This window comes from Dasypus novemcinctus, chromosome 28 (genome assembly GCF_030445035.2).
Source record: "Dasypus novemcinctus isolate mDasNov1 chromosome 28, mDasNov1.1.hap2, whole genome shotgun sequence".
Taxonomy (NCBI): Eukaryota; Metazoa; Chordata; class Mammalia; order Cingulata; family Dasypodidae; genus Dasypus; species Dasypus novemcinctus.
Window position 1 is genome coordinate 19,149,978 of NC_080700.1, and position 19,575 is coordinate 19,169,552.

The 19,575-nt window shown below is 38.3% G+C and overlaps 1 protein-coding gene across 1 annotated transcript in view; it reads right to left on the reverse strand.

Moving 5' to 3' along the window:
- Positions 1-15,095: 15,095 nt before the first annotated feature.
- LOC111766688 (zinc finger protein 596-like) overlaps positions 15,096-19,575 on the reverse strand; it is a 79,952-nt gene continuing 75,472 nt past the window's right edge. The window contains exon 11 of the mRNA XM_071212520.1: positions 15,096-16,299. Coding sequence (XP_071068621.1) covers positions 16,289-16,299 — 11 coding nt within the window. The 3' untranslated portion in view covers positions 15,096-16,288. The remainder of the gene's footprint in view (positions 16,300-19,575) is intronic.

The window sequence follows — 19,575 nt, forward strand, 5'->3', positions numbered from 1 at the left end:
GTTTACATTGTAGACTGTACAGTTTTATAAATTTTATGGTTTCCATTTTAGATTATACAACTTTATTAATTTTTGGTGATATTTAACATGACCTGTATCCATCATTGCAGGATCATGCAGAACACTTCCATTGCTCCCCAGTTACCCACTCTTCCAACTGTTGTAGTCCTCTCTGCCCCTCCCCTCAAGGCCCACAGTGACAACCAAGTTTCACTGCTTGAAGGACAAGATTCATAGGTACTTGCAACAATGCTGAGGGCTTGATACACTAATCTGTCCTCTCTCATTATGAGCCACCCATGCTCTGGAGAGACACATTCCCCTCTATTTGAGAACATCAGGCATTCCCAGAATGGGGGTACAACACATCACTTCTCCACCCACTGATATGATGAGCACTCACACACTACCTAAAAGCCTGCTCCAGGTGCACCCTGTGCCAGATGCCCACCATCAAACATTATACCAGTAACCTTTTCTTATTATATTTTCTAAAGAGTTTTCTCAATATTATAGTTTCAACCACATACCCAACAACCTCCCATGTTCACTTGCTTCCCCAACACTCCCCCCAATTCCTTGGACCTCTGACCTATCCTCTCAACACTAGTCCCCCTCAAGCCTGTAAAGCCCAAAACAATAGTATCCTTATGCCCCCATCTTATCCCTTCACTGCAAAACTACATACCTACACTTTATCATAGATTTTGCCCATGTGGACATTGGCTGCCAACCTTCCTCTCCTTCCCCATTTCTGTAAGCCTGTCTTCCAATCTCTAGCTCTGTGAGACAATTTTTTCTTCTTAATTCATATCAGAAAGGCCATGTAGTATTTGTCCTTCAATGGCTGGCTTGCTTCACTCAACATAATGTCCTCAAGATTCGTCCATTTTATCCCATATGTTAGTACTATATTTCTTCTTTTTTTTTTAAGATTTATTTTTTTAAAGATTTATTTATTTTTCTCCCCTTCTCCCCCACCCCTGCCCCGATTGTCTGTTCTCTGTGTCTATTTTCTGCATCGTCTTCTTTATCTGCTTCTGTTGTTGTGACACAGGAATCTGTGTTTCTTTTTGTTGTGTCCTCTTGTTGATGTCAGCTTTCCATGTGGGTGGCACCATTCTTAGGCAGGCTGTACTTTCTTTCACACTGGGTGGCTCTCCTTATGGGGTACACCCCTTGCGCGTGGGGCTCCCCTACGCGGGGAACACCCCTGTGTAACATGGCACTCCTTGTGTGCATCAGCACTGCCCATGGGCCAGCTCCACACAGTCAAGGAGGTCTGGCGTTTGAACAACGGACCTCCCATGTGGTAGATGGACGCCCTAACCACTGGGCCAAGTCTGACTCACTAAAGATTTATTTTTTATTTATTTCTCTCCCCTTCCTCCGCCCCCCCCCCCCCCCCCCGTTGTCTGCTCTGTGACCGCTTCTATCCTTATTAGTGGCACCGGGAATCTGTTTCTTTTTGTTGCATCATATTGTTTTGTCAGCTCTCCATGTGTATGGCACCATTCCTGGGCAGGCTGCACTATCTTTTGCACTGGTGGCTCTCCTTATGGGGAGCACTGCTTGCGCGTGGGCTCCCCTACGAGGGGGACACTCCTGGGTGGCAGGGCACTCCTTGCACACATCAGCACTGCACATTGGGCAGCTCCACATGGGTCAAGGAGGCCCACGGTTTGAACCGTGGACCTCCCATGTGGTAGGTGGACACCCTACCCATTGGGCCAAGTCTGCTTCCCTATATTCCTTCTTACAACTGAATAGTATTCCATTTTGTTTATCCATTCATCTTGGATATATATCTAGGAGTGGATGTGCCAGATCATATGGTAATTCTTTGTTTAGCTTGTTGAGAAATTACTGAAATGTTTTCTCAATAATTGCACCATTTTTCCTTACAGCCAACAATGTAATGTATTTCCATTTCTCAACAGTATCATCAAAACATGTCATTTTGCATTTTGAAAGTAATAGTCATCTGACTCATTGTTAAGGGGTATCTCACTGTGATTTTAATTTGCAGTTCTTATACGCCTAATTATACTGATAATATTTTCATGTGCTTATGGACCATTTATATATGTTCTTTGGAGAGATGTCTTTTAAAGTCCTTTGCCCACATTTTTATTTGGTTCTTTGTCCTATTGTGTGGCATTGTAGGAATTTTTTAAATTTTTTTATTAAGGAAGTTGTGAGCTCACAAAGAGTCACACATATTGTACAGAACTCCCATACATCACAACTCCACCTTCACCTTGCACTGTTGTGGAAAATTTGCTGTAGACTGTAAAAGAAAATCATCAAAATATTACTTCTAACTCTGGTACACAGGTTACATTAGGTGTATTTTTCCCATAAACTTCCCTATCTTTAACATTATGTATTAGCATAGTAAATTTGTTATAGTTCAGCAGAGAATGCTCTTTATTTGTACTATTACCCACAGTTCATCACCAACCACAGGGTACACTGTGTTATACAGTTCCTTTCCTTGTACAAGCCATCAAAATATACACTCAGTGGATCTCAGTTTCATCAGACTATGCTATCATCCTTTCAGACAATGTTTTCATTACTTCAAAAAGAGACATATATTTGTGGTGTTTCTTTTATTAACCTTATTTAACATTTCTAATTACATTCATTTGTTCCTGTATATTTTTGTTCCCATTCATTGTCTTTTTTTATTCTAATATAGCTTTGTTCCTACCTCCTGATATTGTCAAAAATATTTCAGTTCTATATGTTGTGAACTAATTCTCTACTTCATTAGGAATAATGGAGCTACAAATTGCATCAGTGAGATGTTTTGCCCATAATTTTAATAAGAATTGGTAAATGACTATATCACATACAGGTAAGTAGGTATGTGAATAGAATGGCATGGGCACAAATTTGCCATCATTTTGGTAAAGTTAACTGCTGGTATTTACAAATATGTAAAATCTACTTTATCAATTGCTATCAAATTATTTAGTTTAGAAACATATTTTCATATGCGAACAAAAATTCAGGCACAAAAATAATATTCAAATTATTCTTGAAACTTAAGTAGAAGGTCGTGTTGAGAACTGTCTATTTGTTACTCTATTTCTTATAAAAGTTGCATTGAAAGAAGAAGTTGAAATTCAAGCAGACTTGATTTGCACATACTTGCCAAGTCTCACATGACTCAATCTCATTGAAAATATTTCTGATTAATGGTGCATTTTAAAAGTCTTTCACTGAAGCCCAATACACATAGAACCCAGACAAGATATGAAAATGCATATGCAAAGCAACATCTGGATATGTGTCTCCAGATTACTCACTACGCAGGCTTTTGTTCCTCCTAGTTATCACACAACTTGCACAATTCTTCAGTGACATCTCAGTTTTGTTCACTTGGCTACTGACTATCTATTAAGTCTCTGTGATGTTCTGTCAACAGTGGTATAGGTTAGAGTTCAGATTGATTTACAGAAAGCGTTTTTAAAAAGGTCAAATATTTCACCCATGTGGGTGTTGGCTCACAACACCCCTCTCCCCCCACCACATTTCACATAAGCCTATCTTCAAAAGTTGTCCTCAGTGATATTGTAGGAACAGATGTGGGACATCATATATCCTGCCATAACCCACTGAATGGACTGGGGGAGATTGCCAACTATAATGTAAACTATAATCCATGCTGTGCTGCAAAGCTCATGAAATGCAATGAATGTACCACACAAATGAAAGAAGTCAGTGTGGGAGGAGTGAGGGATGTGGGGAGTGGGGTATATGGGAACCTCATATATTTTTAATGTAACATTTTGTATGATTTATGTATCTTTAAAAAAGATAATAAAAATAATTTTTAAAAAGGTCAAAGATAAACAAGAAGACATAATGACTGGGAGAGAAAGACCAACTTTGTGATCAAGGGAGAGCACTAATGAATCACAGGTAAAAAGGAATTCCCTAAAACACTATTCTGATAATTATTTTTCATGATTGAAAGTTTCAACTTCAAACAATTATGGTTTTTCCTGAGTAAGCTTTCTCCTCATAACTGTCTTTAAAACATCCTTTATCTGCTTATTTCTGACAATACACGATCAGATTCAAGAAAGGAGGGACTATAGAATAGAGCACAGAAGTGAGATATCCAGAAACGTGTGTGAGCTGGAGGTTGGCTTCACATACATAGCAGGCACTGAGCTGACAAAAATGGTCCCCACAAAGATGTTGTTGTAGAATTTGAGAGAGGTTCAATTATTTGCGTATAGAAAGGCCAGGACTCAAGAATGATTTTGAGAAGGAAAAATGGTTGATTGATGGCTGGCCGGACTTGGGAGCTTTCTGTTTCAATCCCGAGCCCTGAACAAGACTCCTGAGTCCCTTTTATATCAAGAAGAAAGGCTAAATGGTCCTTTTGTCTCAGTTCTCAATAGGCTTGAATTAGTATATATCTTCTACATCTTAGGCAAGCCCCCAGTATGGACTCCACACATTCCAGATAAGCCTCTTACTGTCCCACACCCATAAGTCACAGACAGCTTAGGTTATCTATTAAGAGACAAAGAGTTTCCCACCCAACGCCCACATCATTCCCCCCTGATGCCAAAGTTGAACTTGCTAAGCTTGGGCATAATTATTGTTAGAGCTATGAGGTGGATGGCTGTTTGTTGTTTTGATTGATTACTTATCAATCTTTAGTGTAGCATCGAGGACTTTGTTTTTAGAAGTTTAGAAGTTCTGGACAGCAGAATCCTGGGGCAGGGGACCCCTGCAGTCATCCTGGGGCCACCAGCACTCATGTGGATTTCTAGTCAGGCTCCAGATCCATCTATTAATTTTGTTTAACTCTTAAAGAGTTTACACCTTTAATCTTAAAGGGGTGCTGAAGGGAGATGATCTCTTTTCTGTAACTGCTTCCTGCTGGCCATAGGCTGTAGTCATAGCTAAAAAAGGTGTAAAACTCTTATTTTAACTGAAGGAAGATGGATCTGGCCTCTGTATGAAGTTGGATGAAGTTTTCATATGGTTAATAACATGTTAACTCTGAAAGAAACAAACTTAATTAAAATTTTGGAATACTCATTTTTAAAAGAGGACATTGGATTACAGAGGTAGACAAGGTTAGGTGCTTATAAAGATGGCACTCCTTTTTAAAAGCTGGTGAGAACGGTATATATATATATACTTTTTCTAAGTTATTTATTTTTAGAGAGAAATTGCAATAGATACTTAGCTTTGTTCAAAGACACATTTCAAGCTGTTTAATGATTGGTACTCATGTGCTTTGTCAGATGCTCCTGATGAACTGGCACCCTTTGGGCAATTGGTTCCATTCAGGATTAGTACACCAAGTTAGAAATTTTCTTAGTTTTTAGCTGTGGGATTGATCAGAACTACATAATAAATGTTTTTTTTACATTTTGGTTTTAATTGTACAATTTCTGGTAATTTTGACTTGTTCAATAGGTGACTCATTATTAGCAAGCAAGCCTCATTTTTGCTACACAGTATAGTACAGTAGAATAGTAAGTGGACTGAGCCTGGCTGACACTGCCACCTTATTCTATAGACATGTTTATTAACTGTTTAGAAAATGAATTTACTAGGAATCTAACGTCTAATATACTTTTGCACTTGATTCAAAATAGAAAAGATAACGTTATAATTATTAGGCATATATTTAGTACAGGATAAAAGTACAGCACTTAATATTAGCTAATGTATTACTTAATGCATAAGGATTCAGAGTTACAATTATTAGTTTTAAGTTTCAGGTTTGTAATACTTTACATGTTATCTCTCCATGAGAGCAGGCCATAATGCCAATTGTGTTTAAGTTTTACTTACAGTATCCTGGTATCATGGCTCCACTTAGCATGTTCTTCACAGTGAGCAAGTTGCAGCATCACTGATCCTAGAGATTTTCCAGTATTCTAGTAGGCTGGTGCATAGTGCTCTCTGGCACTATGGAACAGTGCCAGTCTGGAGGCGATGTCCATTGTACACTTGGCTGTACCGAGTCATCATTGGCTGCTGCAGGAGCTTGAAACTGCAACATAGTTTCCATCGACTTCAGGAGCAGAACCAGAGGCTAATATAGCAAATATTTTTAATTGAGGGGTCAGCGACCAGCCTAGCCAATAACTCACATGGAGAGGCCACCTGTAATGTATTCAAGGCCTGGTTTGAATGCACAAAAGTGTTTGACAATGTTAAAGTTTATTCCTTGTTTTTATATATATTTTAAACAATTTAATGCAACACATCATTTATCAAATGACTCTTTACTTACACAATTTTACCATGAAGATAACAGTAGGTACTTTGCTTTAGTAATAGAGGGAAAAAAACTATTTCCATTGTTAAAATGAAAACAGAAGATTCCCAATAGAATCAAGATAACTTTTTATTACCATTTACTTAAATATGCACCTTGCAGGGGCCTTCCGACAGGTTTTATTACCACAAAGTTTTTTTGGTTTTTTTTTTGCCACCAATACTAATTCAAGTTTTAGTTAACAATGACTTCTAGAACTAGAACTATTTAAACATTTTCAGTTTGGAAGATGTTTTACAAACTCTTCATAATTGACTACAACCACATTGACTAGTTACCTTAGATTTCAGTAAACTTATTAAATTATAATTACTAACCAAAGAAATTTACTTTATTTCTTTAAGAGAGCATACCTACAATCTTTCCTTTTTTTAGCTTAATTTTATTAACGTGAACTTAAATTTTTATTACTGTAAAGATTTTGTACATATAATGTTAATTTAGTTTATAAGTTAACTATGGGAGATTACACTTAAGCTAAATAAAATGGAAACCATTATAGTTTATGCAAGGAATGTTCTCTTTTTATCTTTACAGGAAGCTAAAACCTTTTGTTTGTTTAAGTTATGAAAATAGTAATTTTTAAAAGTTTACTGACTACCAGGTTTCAAAACACATTACACAATTATTTCATTTACTTAATCATAATCCAGGAAAGATCTCTCCATAGTTTTTATGGACTTTTCTTTACTTACTGAAATTTGTCAACAGAGCCACTAATTACCTTTATTTTTGTTGGAAAGAAATTTTCTTCTGGAAGAAAATAAGGCTCATCCAGTTGTGAAGAAGAAAAGAATTTATTCTCAATCTTGCAAGAAGGGGCGCAGAACCAGAAAATATGGCTGGTGCCCTGAACAAAGAAAAATGACACAATTTATACCCCTAAGCCAAGCATGCAAGCTCTTCCTCTGTTTCTCCATAGATTGGATACTTCAGAAGTTACAGCCTATCCAAGAAGATCTAAATTTCCCGTGCAAAAGTTTGGGATTTAACAGCTTCCTCCATCACATTCCAACCATTTTAGCTTTTTTTATCTGCTCCCCTTTGTCAAATAAGGAATGGAATTTAGTGCTGAATTGGTATTGACTTAGCTTTTTCTTGGGCATCTTTCATTGCCTATAGGACTGGCTTAAGCTGGTTTCCTTTGTTGCTGTTTAACCCGGGAGTGGGAAACTGAGGCAATAGGCTGCCAGGTTACATTAATCAATATTTTCTTCCTTTATGTGAAAACTAAACTAATCTCAGTTTATTTTTTTACATTTTATGGCTGGCAAAAGGTTTAAACTGGGAAATTACAGGGCAAATTGATTCTTAATTCCCTAGCCTAGTAGATAGGTTTAATCTGCCACACCTAGTTTTGCCTTCAAAGCTCTTGCAAAGAGGAGGCCTTTTTCCAATAGTTCCTACAGATTTCTATATGACCTTTTCATCCTACTTAGTCTAAGTTGGGCTCCAAGAATATTTATTCACATATATTGATGTGGGCTATGGGTGGAAGGCTCTTTGTCTCTTCAGAGATAACCTAAGCTGAAGGTTGTGGGTGTGGAATGGTAAGAGGCTGCAGTCCGGCCCTTAGGGACAATGACAACAGGCTCCAGTCCCAGGAAACAGTTTAACAATGCAAGGGCTATAAACTTTCAGTATTTAGGGGAAATGCAAAAAGTAAATATGCTAAAAGTTTATCTAGAATATCTGGAGTCCATGCTAAAAGCTTACCTAAGATGTGGAAGATATATATGATAATTGAAGCCTATTGAGAACTGAAACAAAGGGACCATTTGGCCTTTCCTCTCTGTATAAAAGACTTTGAAAATCTTTGTTCTGGGCTTGGGATTCAAAGAGAAGTTCCCAAGTCCGGCTGGCCATCAATAAACCATTTTTCCTTCTCAAAATCATTCCTGAGTCCTGGCCTCTCTATACTCAAATAATTGAACTTCTCTCAAATTCTACAACATTTTTGGTGACTCTGGTGGGACAACAAACGAAGGCCAGAGATGGTAGCATTTTGCTGCCCCTTCCAAATCCCCGAGGAAGCCGGGAGGACTCGGGTGAACACCAAATCTGGGCACCCCTGGATTAAATTTAATCCAGAAAAGATGTGGGCTCCACCAGAATCTTCCCGACAAAAATCGAGGGCAATGGACGGTCTGAAGAGAAAGATTCTGGGAACGAAAAAGAACTCCGAACATGGAAGAAGGTAAGGCTCCCCGGGTGAGCACAGTCTGGAAGGCCCTAGCTTTAATTGCTAGGAAGGGGAGGCTGATCACCTCCCTAGAGAACCCTAGTAGCCCCAGAAGGTTGGGGGGAAGCCGTTCTCTCTAGGGTTGGGAAAAGGAGAAAAACCGGGGAAAAGCCCTGGTGTTTTGGGTTTGTCTAACTGCATGTTCGAATCTGGTACTGGTCTTATATCCACTAAAGGAGTGGAGTCTCGATTTTAATAGGAAGGGCTATTTATAGGTTCAAGTCCTAATGTCCTAGAAATTGGTCTAGATTAAGGAAAATAAAACTTGGTTACAAGAAAATGGGTCGGCTTTTCTGGTGGAGCTTGGTCTGGGTGTAAAGTTTAAACAGTGGAAAAGTCTAGCTGAAATCTTTTGTTATGGTGCTAATTTGTGAATGAATTCGCTTTATACCAAATGTTAAGTGTTCTGAGGTTTGTGATGGCTGTGGGGGCAGCCATGGTGAAAATAAATATATAAACTTGTGGGTCAGATTAGTGACCTTTGTGCTTCTCTCTGTGTCAGCTCAATGCTAGTGTTGGAGTTGTGTTCTTATGTAAAGTAGAATTACAGCTGAGCTGGCGCCCTCCCTTGCCATTGGCAAGGGGGTGAAATGATTCTGGGGCAAAAGCTGAGGAGTCTGGATGTTTGCAAAGTCTAGATGTTTGTGCATGCTCTGCTGTCTTGTCTCTGGTCTGGCCCTTTGCCGGGGCTTGGAGGCCATCTGTGTCCGCGCCAAGCACCCAAGTTTGTTGGGAATGCCCCAGTCAGGGTGGCTGGGTTCCTGGGAGAGTTGCCAAATTTGAGTAGGTTCTGTCTGCCCATTTTGGCTGAAAGCTGGAAAGGGGGGAGTGGCTTGCCCCTTTCCTGTGAGTCCACCCTTCTATTCATAAGCAGCATTCCTGTTTGTTGTGCACCCGACTGCCTGGAAGGGGGGGAAGTGAAGGGGGTGAAAAGCAGAATCAGAATAAATGCAGTAAAGTTCCCTCCTTAGGGTGTCAAAGCCAAAATACCTTTGCTTTCTGCCCAGGTTCTTAGAAGGTATTGTAGTAACTTTAAGTAAGAGAATGTGTTCTGTGGAGGTAAAATTTGTCTTAAGGGTATAAATAATTATAAAAGTTTTACAAAGCATTGTTTAAATTAAGGTATTTAAATGGCTAATTGCAGAAAGTCATTATTTAACAAAACTGAATTGATAATAATAATAATAAAAGGCAATTTTATAACAAACTTATTCGGCAGCCAATCTCCCCTGCCAACTTGCTTCCAAAAAAACTGTTTCTGGTATTACATGCTACTAAGTATTTAAAGTGAAGAAAAGTTCATTATTTTAACAAGCTTGTTTAGTATTAATGGCAATTATATGTTGTAAGAAGTTTGCCTGGTAACTTAGTATGTGGGATATATGGAGTGTGTTTTTATTGTTAAGGAAACAGAAGATGATTTTGTCCTAAGATAAAATGATTGATTATTGGAAAGAGTAGAGTGTGGGACAGAACCTGAATGAATACTGAAAGTGTAGAAGGTTTGTGGAAGGAAAATTTTTATGATTGAAATTGAGTAAGATCAATATACAAAGAAAATCTTTTATCAATAGCTTCTTGTGCTTTAACCTCATCATTTCCTCAGTGGCTTGTAACCAAAATGTTCCCAATGCTTTCGCACCATTTTTTTTTTCAGAACTTTATATTTTACCTTGAATTTAGCAGAATTTTGATAAGCAACAAGACTAATTCTATGTATATTCACTGAGGCTATTGGAAGCCTCAGGGAGACAAACGGGTTTCTCTCATGAATTGCCACTCCTAGGAACACTGACAGTCAAGGCAGGAGACTCCCTTTATTCTCCCTCAGTCCTTGGAGATAATAAAACTCCAATGGTCCTTTAAACCCAAAGGCTAAGCATTCCACCAGGCAGCAATCCAGTCCACACTTAGATTCCTGAGAGAAAGCAGGGTTACTAATAGCAGTAGGGCGGGAGCTGTTATCAAACAACCACAGGCAAAGGCAAGGGGTGAGGCTAGGCTCAAAGCAACCATAAACAAATGTAAGGTGAGTTTAGAACTTACACTTAAATAATAGCTTCAGGCTAAATTCACCCAGTTATAATTTCAGTTATTATCTTTCCACTGTTTTATAATATAAATGCATTTATAAATGATCTTAATTCTTAGTTACAGTTTTTATTAATTTTTTTAACCTTAAGGTGAATTGGATAATTTTATTAATTAAGCTACAAGAATTTTATTAATAAAAATTCTTTGAAGTCCTGCCATTTCTTAGTAGTAGAACAAATTCTCATCTGCAAGTTATGCATTTAATTCACTAGCAAGAGAGTATTGGCATTTAAAGATTCATTTTAAACTACTTTTTTTACCTTTTTACCATGAATTCTTAGGTGCCAGCAACTGACAAAAGCCAAACATAGATTTCAAAGTGGCATTTCATTTTTTTTCTTTTCCCTCTACAGTTTCACAACCCTGAAGTTCTTAGCCAGACCATTGAAAAGGCTATTAAGTGATTAGAGGTCTATTGTTTCAAGTCATAGCTTCCTTTCTTCAGATGATTTTACAGTTCTAAAATATTCCAAAGTATTTCTACAGTTTTACAGAGAGATATTTTTTGGCCTTGAGGCCCTAGGGAGGGAACTTTACTGCATTTATTTTGATTCTCCTTTTCACCCCCTTCACTTCCCCCACTTCCAGGCAGTCGGGTGCACAATAATCAAATAGGAATGCAGCTTATGAATACAAGGTGCGGACTCACTGGAAAGGGGCAAGCTGCTCCCCCCTTTCCAGCTTTCTGCCAAAATGGGCAGACAGAACCTACTCAAATTCGGCAACTCTCCTGGGGACCCAGCCACCCTGACTGGGGCAGCCCCAACAAACTTGGGTGCATGGCGCAGACACAGATGGCCTCCAAGCCCTGGCAAAGGGGCAGACCAGAGACAAGACAGCAGAGCATGCACAAACATCTAGACATCGCAAACATCCAGACTCCTCAGTTTTGCCCCATAATCAATTCACCCCCTTGCCAATGGCAAGGGAGGGTTCCAGCTTAACTACATTCTACTTTACATAACCACACAACTCCAACACTAGCATTGAGCTGAAACAGAGAGAAGCACAAAGGTCACTAATCTGACCCACAAGTTCTATATATATTTTTTCCAGCATGGCTGCCCCCACAGCCATCACAAACCTTAGAGAGAACACTTAACATTAATATCTGGTATAAAGACAACTCATTTACAATTCAGCACCATAACAAAAGATTCCAGCTGACCTTTTTCACTGTTTAACTTTACACCCAACCAAGCTTCACTAGAAAAGCTGATCCATTTTCCTGTAACCAAGTTTTTTTAAAAATCCAGACCAATTTCCTGGACTTTAGGACTCCGACCTATAAACAACCCTTCCTATTATAATCAAGCCTCCACTCCTTCAGTGGATATAAGACTAGTACCTGATTCTAACATGCAGTTAGACAAACCCAAAACTCCAGGCTTTTTCCCCATTTTTTTTCCTTTTTCCAGACCTAGAGAGAATGGCTTCCCTCCAATTTTCTGGGGCTACTAGGGTTCTCTCGGGAGGTGATCAGCTTCCCCCTCCTAGCAATTAAAGCTAGGGTTCTCGAGACTGTGCTCACCCGGGGAGTGTTACCTTCTTCCATGTTCGGAGTTCTTTTTTGTTCCCAGAACCTTTCTCTTCAGACCTTCCATTGCCCTCAATTTTTGTTGTGAAGACTCTGGTGGAGCCCCCACCTTTTCTGGATTAAATTTAATCCAGGGGCGGCCAGATTTGTGGTTCACCCAAGTCCTCCCAGCTTCCTCGGCGATTTGGAATGGGCAGCAAAATGCTACCATCTCTGGCCTTTGTTTGCAATCCCGGAGAGCCCGCAAAAATGTTGTAGAATTTGAGAGAGGTTCAATTACTTGCGTATAGAAAGGGCAGGACTCAGGAATGATTTTGAGAAGGGAAAAATCGTTTATTGATGGCCTGCCGGACTCAGGAGCTTTCTGTTTCCAACCTGAGCCTCCAACAAGATTTTCAGGTTCCTTTTATACAAGGTAGGGAGTCAAATGGTGCTTTTATCAAAGAAAACTACTTTCTTTGTTAGTTAAGTTTTTGCCTGAGTACCAGATAAGTTTTGAATTAGCATATCACCCACATTTCAGGTGAGTTTGAATTAGCATCTTGCCCACTTTACATCTGGATGCATCCTTGAATACACATTCAGTCTTGCATCCTTTCTGAACATTCAAAGCCCATATCACTTAACTGGATTTTCTAGAGACTAGGCACACTTGGATAATTAGATGACTTTGAGTTTATGCACAGGCTACATTATATTTCCCATTCGAGGCCAAGTCCAAGTTCCCTTAAGTTTTGGCACCACCACCTGAGTCCTGGCCTTTCTATATGTAAACAATTGAACCTCTCTCAACTTCTACAATTCTATAGATGTCTGTCATTTATAGACCTTGTCCCTGACATCATGAGTAACATAAATTGTGCCTTTCTACAATGCCCATTGTTTCCATTAACCCCTTTGCTGTGCCTAGGAACTCTTGATTCTCCAATCATGTTCTGCCCATGATTGGAGACATGATAATGTTTATGATTCCCGCCATGAGGCAGTAAACATTCCTGCCCAAGTTTGGTCCAGGGTTAGGCAGATCACTTATAGTTCAGCACATTGTGTATTTTCCCCCAGTGCCATAGTTAGCTTGTCTTTCTGAGGTTAGGTACACAGCAGTTGCTGCTCAAGGGATGCCAATGGCTTCTGCTTGGCTTATCCATCAATGAAACAGCGTCTGATGGGCATCCTTGAATTGGGGCCCTCTGGATTCCAATGCAGGGAGGGGAGGGCCTTCATCTCATATTACAACAGGATCATTGTTGAGGGAGGCTTCTGTCACCACTCCATGCAGGCATGTAAGTGTTTGGAGGCCCAGCCAAGAACAGTCTTTAATTTACTACTTCCATTTGATAATATTCTGTCATTGGGCACATCCTGGATAGTGTTCTGATTACCCAGGACATGTTATCTGATGAGGATTTCAAGACTTAGGAGGATCTGAGAGCTTTTGGTAATCCTTACCATTTCTATTTATACCAAAGCCCAATAGCACATCAGAAGTTTCCTTTGAAGGACTAGTTCTGGGTATTGTCTGGGAACTTTATGGCCTAAAAGCATGTAACTCTGCTTTCCATATGACTCAATATAGTAGTGCCAGGAGGGTGTGAAGATGTGGAATAGGTCAGCACCAATATGCAAATAGCCTAATAAATTATTGGGATTCCTTTTTGGACTTGGATGGCTTGGAAATGCTAATTTTTCTTGCACTGCTTCAGGGATCCAGTGCTGGCTTGAGCTGATACACCAACAAAGAAATTGACCTGTTGAGCTGGGACTTGCATCTTGTTAGAATTTATGACCAAACCAAATTGCCAAGTCCTACTTAACAATGCATGCTCTCTCTGAGCACTTTGTTCTTCACCCTGGCCAAACAACATGAGATCAACAATATAAGGGAACACTTGGAGATCTTTGGGAGGGTGTAGCTTACTCAAATCCTGTCCCATCCATTGATGGCAGATAGTGGTTGAGTTTAAATACACATGTGACTGTTCAATGAAAATCCACTGTAGGTATTTTATTGAAAAAAAAATTGATTCTGATCTTCCTCTCAAAGTGGGAAGGTAAAATAGATATTCACAAGATCAAAATAGCATATCACATATCAGGGGAAGCCAGGATGGTTTACAAGAGTGTCACAATGTCTGGGACTCCATGTGCCAGAGGCAATACTTCTGCTTTCAAATACCAACAGTCTGCAAATAGTTAAGCATGCTCCACTTACTTTTACCAATGGCCACAATAGGCTATTCTAGATGGAGAGGGTGGAACAGAGGACAGCTGCAGAAGGAAGGTCTTTTATGAGTTCCTTTTCTCCACCAGGAAGGAGTATTGCCACTGTTGGACAATGAAAAAAAGTGGGAGCACTGAGAGATGCTGAGTCCAGCTCTCCCCAACTATGATAACCAGAATTTGTTGGCATTGGGGAGCTTATGCTTGTTGTCATGCTTGGGATGTGCAGTGGCACAGGATATCAATTGCTACAATGTATTCTGTGGCAGGAGGCATGAACATAGTGGTGGCCAGAGGCCAATGGAACAATGAACAGGGTAGCAGTAACCTACAATCTCCAAACCCTTGTGGAATGCCCAAGGTCTCCCCTCTTCATCTCCTAGAATGATAGTGACATGGGTATCTGTATCCAACAATGATATAAAGCTTTGTTCACTGCCCCCAAAATGTATATACACTGAGGCATATGGCCTAGAGTCCTGGAGAATTATTGTTCTTGGCCACAATCCTCAGCTGTTTTCAATTTAGTCATGTCTTGTTTAAGAGAATGCTCCCAGGGGCCAGACTTTTCACTCACATTTGAAGGTGGAGGCAGGAGCTTTCCAACTTGTTCTTCTGTTGTGGAATTTAAGAGAAGTTTAATTATTTGAGTATAGAGAGAGGCCAGGACTCAGGAATGATTTTGAGAAGGAAAAATGGTTTATTGACGGCCAGCCGGACTCGGGAGCTTTCAGTTTGAATCCCGAGCCCTGAACAAGATTTTCAAATGTTTTTTATACCGCGAGGAAAGGCTAAATGGTCGCTTTGTTTCAGTTTAATAGGCTTCAATTAGCATATATATTTTTTACATTTTAGGTAAGCTTTTAGCATGGACTCCAGATATTCTAGATAAGCTTTTAGCATATTTGGTTTTTGCATTTCCCTTAAATACTTAAAGTTTATAGCTCTTGCATTGTTAAACTGTTTCCTGGGACTGGAGCAGTTGCCATTGTCCTTAAGGGCATGACTGCAGCTTCTTACCATTCTACACTCACAAGTCAAACAGCTTGGGTTATCTTTGAAGAGAAGAAGAGCCTTCCACCCATAGCCCACATCATTCCCCCCTTTTGCCAAAGTTTAACTTGCTAAGCTTTGGCATAATTATTGTTGGAGCTATGAGGTGGATGGCTGTTTGTTGTTTTGATTGATTATCAGTCTTTAGTACAGCATCCAGGACTGTTTTTAGAAGTTTAGAACTTTTCATTCTGGACAGCAGAATCTTGGGCAGGGGCCTCTTGCAGTTATTCTGCTGCCACTGGCACTCACGTGGATTTCTAGTCAGGTTCCAGATCCATCTATTACTTTTATTTTACTCTTAAAGAGTTTACACCTTTAATTTAAAAGGGGTGCTGAAGGGAGACGATCTCTTTTCTGTAACTGCTTCTTGCTGGCCATGGGCTGTAGTCATTGCTTAATAAGGTGTAAAACTCTTAATTTATTCTAACTGGAGGAAGATGGATCTGGCATTCTGTATGAAGTTGGATGAAGTTTTCATATGGTTAATAAGATGTTCACTCTGAAAGAAACAAACTTAATTAAAAATTTGGAATACCTGTTTTTAAAAGAGGACACATTGGATTACAGAGGTAGACAAGGTTAGGTGCCTATAAAGATGGCACTCTTTAAAAGCTGGTGGGAACAGCATATATATATATTTTTAAGTTATCTATCTTTAGAGAGAAATTGCAACAGACACTTAGCTTTGTCTGAAGACACATTCTAAGCTGTTCAATGATTGACACTCATTCGCTCTGTCAGATGCTCCTGGTGAACTGGCACTCTTTGGGCAACTGGCTTCACTCAGGATTAGAACACTAATTTGGAAATATTCTTAGTTTTTACCTGTGGGAGTGATCAGAATTACAGAATAAAGATTTTTACACCTTGGTTTTCATTGTACAATTTCTAGCAATTTTGACTTGTTCAATAGGTGACTCACTATCAGCAAGTAAGCCTCACTTTTGCTACACAGCAGAGTACAGCAGAATATAGAAGTTGACTGAGACTGGCTGAGACTGCTACTTTATTCTATAGACATGTTTATTAACTGTTTAGAAAATGATTTTACCAGGAATTTAACATGTCTAATATACTTTTGCACTTGATCCAAAATAGAAAAGATAACGTTATAATTATTAGGCATATATTTAGTACAGGATAAAAGTACAGCACTTAATATTAACTTAATATTAAGTAATGTATTACTTAATGCATAAGGATTCGGAGTTGCAATTATTAGGTTTGAGTTTCAGGTTTGTAATACTTTACATGTTATCTCTCCATGACAGCAGGCCATAATGCCAATTGTGTTTAGGTTTCACTTACAGTATCCTGGTATCATGGCTCTACTTAGCATGTTCTTCAACACAGTGAGCAAGTCGCAGCATCTTTGATCTTAGAGAGATTTTCTAGTATTCTACTAGCCTGGTGCATAGTGCTCTCTGGCACTATGGAACAGTGCCAGTCTGGAGGCAATAATTGTACACTTGGCTGTACCGAGTCATCATTGGCTGCTGCAGGAGCTTGAAACTGCAACGTAGTTTCCATTGACTTCAAGAGCAGAACCAGAGGCTGATATAGCAAATATTTTTAATTGAGGGGTCAGTGACCAGCTTAGCTAATAACTCACATGGAGAGGCCACCTGTAATGTATACAAGGCTTGGTTCAAATGCACAAGAGTTTGATAATGTTAACGTTTATTCCTTGTTTATATGTATATATATATATTTTTAAGAATTTAATGCAACACATCATATATTAAATGACTGTTTACTTACACAATTTTATTATGAAGATAACAGTAGGTACTTTACTTTAGTAATAGAGGAAAAATATTTTTCATTGTTAGAATGAAAACAGAATATTTCTAATAGAATTAAGACAACTTTTTATTACTATTTACTTAAATGTGTACTTTGCAGTGGCCTTCAGACAGGTTTATTATCATGAAGTTATTTCTGCTACCAATACCAATCTAAGTTTTTTAGTTAACAATGACTTTTACAACTAGAACTATTTAAACATTTTCAGTTTGGAAGATGTTTTACAAACTCTTTATAATTGACTATAACTACATTGACTAGCTACCTTATGTTTAAATAAACTTACTAAATTACAATTACCAATGAAAGAAATTTACTCTTTATTTAAGAGAGCATATTTACAATCTTTTTCTTTTAGCTTAATTTCACTAATGTAAACTTTACAATTTTCATTACTGTAAAGATTTTGTACATACAATGTTAATATAGTTTATAAATTAACTATGGGAGATTACACTCAAGTTAAATAAAATTGAAACCATAATAGTTTATGCAAGGAATGTTCTCTTTTTTTCTTACAGGAAGCTAAAAACTTCTTTTTTTTAAGTTATGAAAATTATTAATTTAAAAGCATACTGACTACCAGGTTTTAAAACACATGCATACTGACTACTAGGTTTTAAAACACATTACACAATTACTTAGTATTTTTAAATCATAACCCAGGAAAGATCTCTCCATAGTTTTTATGGACTTTCTTTTACTTACTGAAATTTGTTAATAGAGCCACTAATTACTTTTATTTCATTGGAAAGAAATCTTCTGGAAGAAATTAAGGCTCACCAGATTGTGGAGAAGAAAATAATTTATTTTCAATCTTACAAGAAGGGGTGCAGAGCCAGATATGGCTGGTGCCACGAACAAAGAAAAATGACACAATTTATACTCCTAAGCTTAGCATGCAAGCTTTTCCTGTTTTTCTATAGATTGGATACTTCAGAAGTTACAGCTTATCTGAGATTTAACTTTCCCACGCAAAAGTTTGATTTAACTGCTTCTTCTATCACATTCCAACCATTTTAGTTTTTACCTGCTCCCCCCTTTGTTAAATAAGGAATAGAATTTAGTGCTGAAATGGCACCGAGTTAGTTAGCTCCTTCTTGGGCATCTTTCTACTGCCCATAGGACTGGCCTAAACTGGTCTCTTCCACTACTGTCCAACCCGGGAGTGGGAGACTGAGGCAGCAGGCCGCCGGGTTACATCAACATTTTTTTTATGTGAAAATTAACTTAATCTTTGTTTTTTGTTTTTTTTTGCAATTTATGGCTGACAAAGGTTTAAACTGGGAAATTACCAGGCAAACTGATTCTTAATTCTCTAGCTTAGTAGATAGGTTTAATCTGCCACACCTAGTCTTGCCTTAAAAGCTCTTGCAAAGAGGAGGCCCTTTTCTAATTGTTTCCATAATCAGATTTTTATGACTTTTTCATCTTGCTTAGTTTAATTTGGGCTTTAAGAATATTTATTTACATATATAACTGCATATTTAATTAACAATTTGAATAGAGCTCTTTTAAGAATTTTCATTTGTTAATTTGATATTATTATCCTGATGTATGAAGACATACATTGAGCTTTTTTTTTTTAAATGGGAAGACACAAAGAGTTAGACACAAACACAACTCATTGATATTACTTATAATTTGCATTATTTTATATACTGTTTAGCTTAATTAATTAGGGGTCTAGAAATACATATTACTTATAATACTGCATATTTAACCTCAACAATTTGAGCAAATAGGCAGACATGAATAGTTTGACACAACAACATGACTTTAGTTACTTTAAACTTTTCAAAGACTTTTGAAACTCTTAATTTGCACTATGACCATGCAGTTTACCACAAGAATTTTCTTTTTTACTTAGTGGATTGTAATAACTAAAATGTTCTCAATGCCTTAGCACCATTTTGTTTTAGAACTTTATATTTTACTTTGAAATTAGCAGAATTTTGGATAAGCAACAAGATTAATTTTATATATATTTACTGAGGCTATTTGAAGCCTCAGGGAGACAGACTGCTTTCTCTCATGAATTGCCACTCTTAGGAACACTGACTGTCAAGGCAGGAGACTTCTCCCCCTCCACCCCCCTTTTGATTTTGGAGATAATAAAACTCCAGTGCCATTTAACTTTATTCTATCAGGCAGCAATTTATTTAGTTTACACTTGAATTCATGAGAGAAAGGGTTACTAATACCAGGAGAGGAGACAGTGATGTCCCAGCTCTTCTCAATTATGAAATAACCATAGGCAAAGGCAAAGGGTGAGGTTAGGCTTGAAGTAACCAT